At 42.6% G+C, this 4,047-nt stretch overlaps 1 protein-coding gene across 1 annotated transcript; it reads left to right on the plus strand.

Moving 5' to 3' along the window:
* Positions 1–448: 448 nt before the first annotated feature.
* LOC104270214 (beta-lactamase-like protein 2) lies at positions 449–2,256 on the plus strand. Its single transcript, XM_009864507.1, has 3 exons — positions 449–570; positions 829–992; positions 2,129–2,256. Exons 1-3 carry the CDS (start codon positions 449–451, stop codon positions 2,254–2,256), a joined length of 414 nt encoding a protein of 137 aa, XP_009862809.1.
* The last annotated feature ends 1,791 nt before the right edge of the window (positions 2,257–4,047 follow it).

Consider the following 4,047-nt stretch of genomic DNA (forward strand, 5'->3'; position numbering starts at 1 on the left):
ACCGGGGTCAAGGGGGGGAGGCCCCTGCCCATGGCGGGGGCTTGGAACTAGATCATCTGTAAGGTCCCTTCCAACCCCGACAATTCTATGCTTCTATGCCATATAGGAACATATACAGCTTCTGTATAGACTGTACGTGAGCATGTTCTCAGAACATACAGAAGATGCAGTCGTCGCTACCAAGCAGCGACCCGTCAGAGGAGAATATCGCCTTTATTACGTTGAATTACCACAGGTTTCGCTCCTACTGGCCGAATTTTAAGCGAAAACCCGGCTCGCCCCACTGAGGGCGGCAGTAGAACCGTCTCACAGCCCCTTGGCCTCACGGCCGGGCGGAAGGGCCCGCGGCCGCCATCTTGAGGCGGAGCAAGAGGTAGCAGCCTCTTCCGCCCCCGGCGGGGGAGCGGTCCGTCCGCCGGGTCGGGGTTTGCGTTTTGGAGCCGCGGAGATGGTGTCGCTGCTGCCGCGTATCGAGCGTCTCTCGTCGCGGGTGGTGCGGGTGCTGGGCTGCAACCCGGGGCCCATGACCCTGCAGGGCACCAACACCTACCTGGTGGGCACTGGGCCCAGGTAACGACCCTGCTTGGGGGCAGGGGGAGGTTCGAGGGGCGGCCGCTAGGATATGCCGAGATCCCATAATTAGGGTTAAAGAAAAAAAATAAGAAAAAGAAAAAAAAGAAGCACATTATCAAGTTTCCGGGACGGGCACTCGGAGGCGGCTCCCCCGGGCGACCGTTGAGCTGAGACGGGCGTTGGGTGAAGGAAGCGGAACGCTCCTCAGTTCTTTCTTTTTTTCCTCCCCTCTCTCTTTTTTTTATCCGTGTGTAGAAGAGTCCTTATCGACACTGGGGAACCAGCCAATGCTGAATATATTGGCTGTTTAAAGCAGGCACTGTCAGAGTTCAACATCTCCATTCAAGAAATCCTAGTGACGCACTGGCATTTGGATCATACCGGTGGAATATCTGATATATGCAAAAACATCCCGAACGGTAGGCTGGAAATTTCGGGTATTGTTGAAAATGTTAGATCCAAGGCAAGGAAAAAAACTTTTACTGACTGCTTCCGTGCAAATAATCTGCATTATTCTTCTGAAATCTTGGTTTAAACTGCATATAATTTCCTGATGCTGTTACAGTGTGTAGAATGAGAGCAAAGAATAAGCTGAATATAGTAGTTGTAGTACTACAGTTTCTCTTCAATACCTGTGCATACCTTCATAGTGAATTTTTCTTATGTGTGAATAATGAGGACCTGAATTAGCATCAGTAGTTTAGAAGATATTAAGAGATGTGAGAAAAACTCGATACTCATTCCTTTCTACACTGACAGTAATGAAAAATTGACCATTATTTTTGCTTGTGTGAAAACAGTAAAAAATTTAATCTCTGAAAGGAAACTTTGAGATTCTTTATAGCAGACTATTAGTAATTGCTGACAAATATGTAGGCTGCAGATCATGAGGGGGAAGAGGGCAGAGCAGTCAGCAGGTAAATTCTGAACAAAAAATGCGTATTTCGTATTGATAAGCAGAGATGTTTCTGCTTTAGTATCTGGGAACAGAATAACCAATATGAATAATGCAGTTGTTCTTAGCATTGCTGGAATTCATCACAACCTTTGTCACAGACTTTACTGGAGTTTGTGAGGTTGCCAGGTGCGTATCTGCAAAGAAGCCTGGGCACTACTGAAAACAGCATTGGTGTCTTTGTGAGGCAAATGTTGAATGGTGGTTCTGTGAATCATAATGTAGGATGTGAGTGCAGAAATCTTAGTGTTGTTGTAGAAATGTGCCTTTTGGCTCTTGGTCAGTCAAGAAGGAACATTTGTAAGATATAATAATTATTGACATGTCTTTATTAGTTTCACTTTAGATTTTTCATCTTCAGAATTGCTGCTAGCATGGAGTACAGTATTCATATTCAATGCCTTTGCCTATTCAGTGTTTGTGGCTCAGCAATAAGGTGGTTTTATAAACAAGAAGTTACTGTACAGAATTTCTTGTTTCTAGATGTGTATACATATTGTATAATAATTAATAGTACTTGTTCAAGAAGTAACTTTTCTGTGAAATTAGCTTTGCTAGTGACAAATTCAAAACATCCTTTTCCTTGCTTTCTTTAAATAGACTCTGAATATCGCATCTCTAAGCTTCCTCGTATCCCTCACTGTGAAGAAAAAATAGAAGGAGGACATCAATATTTTTATCTTAAAGAGGGAGATGTGGTACAGACAGAGGGAGCCACACTCAGGTAAAGACCAATTTCTACAAGTTCACTGGATCACTTTTTTCTTCAGAATTCGGCCATATATATGTGTCCTAACTTCTAATGATTGGCAATCCATACATCTAATTTTTTAAACACTTAAACATGTAGGCTCTCTTTCATGATCCAGCAGGGTACGTTTATATGAAAAAACTGTTCTTATGAATGAGGATTATCAGGAGCTAGCCTCTTTTTTTTTGGCCTCAGCAGCTAACCCGTAGTTTTTGGCTTCACTAGAGAAATTAATACTTCCCTCTCTCATCACTCTTCTCTCATCACTCTTAGGTAGTTAGTTACTACTAAAATTGATACTTTTAGGGAAGTTTATGCTAGTCTGGATGGATTGTTTAACATGTCTGTCTTTTTACTTTAAAAATATTTCCCAAGGAGACACAAAAACATTTAATATTTAAAATGTTCAATTTTAAGCCTTTAACCTGTCACATTCTTGTAGGGTAACAGTTTGGGAGGGCTTCTTCCCAGAGAGCATATTGCCTGTCTTGTTAGCTTGAATAAGTCTGAAACAGAAAACCACTCTGCCTCATACAAACACACTTAAGAAGATCTGGCCATTCTGCTTCCAGAGTTGTTTCATTAACAAGACATTACTCTTCTAAAGGACAAATTTTGCTTGTTTTCCTCAGTTTAGATGTGAGTTGTATCTCACTTGTAGAATGTGCCAGATGACTATTTGGAAGAAAAAGGATATATTTGACCAAAAAGCATTTTATTTCACTGGTGTAAAAAAAATTATGTGGAGAGTATTATATTGAATATTGAAGACCTGTGACTCCACTAAGTGGCCCATGTTTGGACAAAATCAATTTAGAAGTGGAAAACAGCATGTTAAATTTTAATCCCAGTAAGGCAGGAGTGGCACGTTTTGAAGTTTAGGGTAATGCAGCCAAACTTCATGCTTGGTTAAAAGCAGGTATTGTCACATGGCTAATTCAGTAGATCCACCACTGGTTCCAAAATAGTAGTATCTACATGGTAAGCTGCAGTTAGCAACCTTAAAGTTTTCCAGGTGCGCCAGGCAGCACCGAGTTCTTTTTTCATTTGTTTTTCCATGTTAGTAGTCAAGCTTTCTGGTAAAATTTCATCAAAAACTGGAGGTTGCCACTTTCTACAAAAGCAAGATACAACCTGTCAAGTTGATTTTTACGTTGCCTTCTCCACAGGACACTGGCTCACCTACTTTCTTCTGAAATCGGTGTTCAGTAAGAGCTGGAAGTCATTGCATAAGGTGGTGCTGGGACACCTGCCTGGGAGCTGTTTGTCTTTGGGCTGCACACTGTGCTTGGCACTAGCTCTGTCAGCTCCTGATCACTGCTCTGATGCATGGGCCCTTAACGAGAAGGTTCTGATGAGTTTTGGCATCGATGCTGGTCTGAGCTGTGGTACTTGCAGTTTGAATGCCTTTTTCTGCTTTTCAGAAATCACAGAATTCTGTGATTCTGTGATTCTGTAGTGAAAGGACACTGTAGTGCGGCTCCTTAGCAGCTCGGCTTCCTGTGTACCCAACAACTGCCTTTTCGCTCTTTGCTGCGTTCTAACGCAGCACTTATTTAAGCTACGGATCACTAAATAGTTGCCGTTCAGGTATTTAATGACCTGCACATAGGACAGCCAAAAGATTATGATGCCTTGTGTTTGACAGCACTGCTCCGCTGTGTCATGGGGCTTTTAGGGAAAAATAAATTTCAGGAGACAGAACTTTATCTGAGTGTTGCAGGTTAGAGCTGGACCGGCCACTAAACATGGACAGACACTCTCTAAC

The sequence above is a fragment of the Apaloderma vittatum genome, unplaced genomic scaffold (genome assembly GCF_000703405.1).
Source record: "Apaloderma vittatum isolate BGI_N311 unplaced genomic scaffold, ASM70340v1 scaffold11192, whole genome shotgun sequence".
Classification (NCBI taxonomy): Eukaryota; Metazoa; Chordata; class Aves; order Trogoniformes; family Trogonidae; genus Apaloderma; species Apaloderma vittatum.

Excerpts from the sequence above, each read along its gene's own strand:
- LOC104270214 (XM_009864507.1), top strand. The coding sequence starts at position 449 with ATGGTGTCGCTGCTGCCGCGTATCGAGCGTCTCTCGTCGCGGGTGGTG. Across the intron at positions 571-828 it reads CTGGTGGGCACTGGGCCCAG|AAGAGTCCTTATCGACACTG; the intron begins GTAACGACCCTG and ends ATCCGTGTGTAG. Across the intron at positions 993-2,128 it reads ATGCAAAAACATCCCGAACG|ACTCTGAATATCGCATCTCT; the intron begins GTAGGCTGGAAA and ends TTCTTTAAATAG.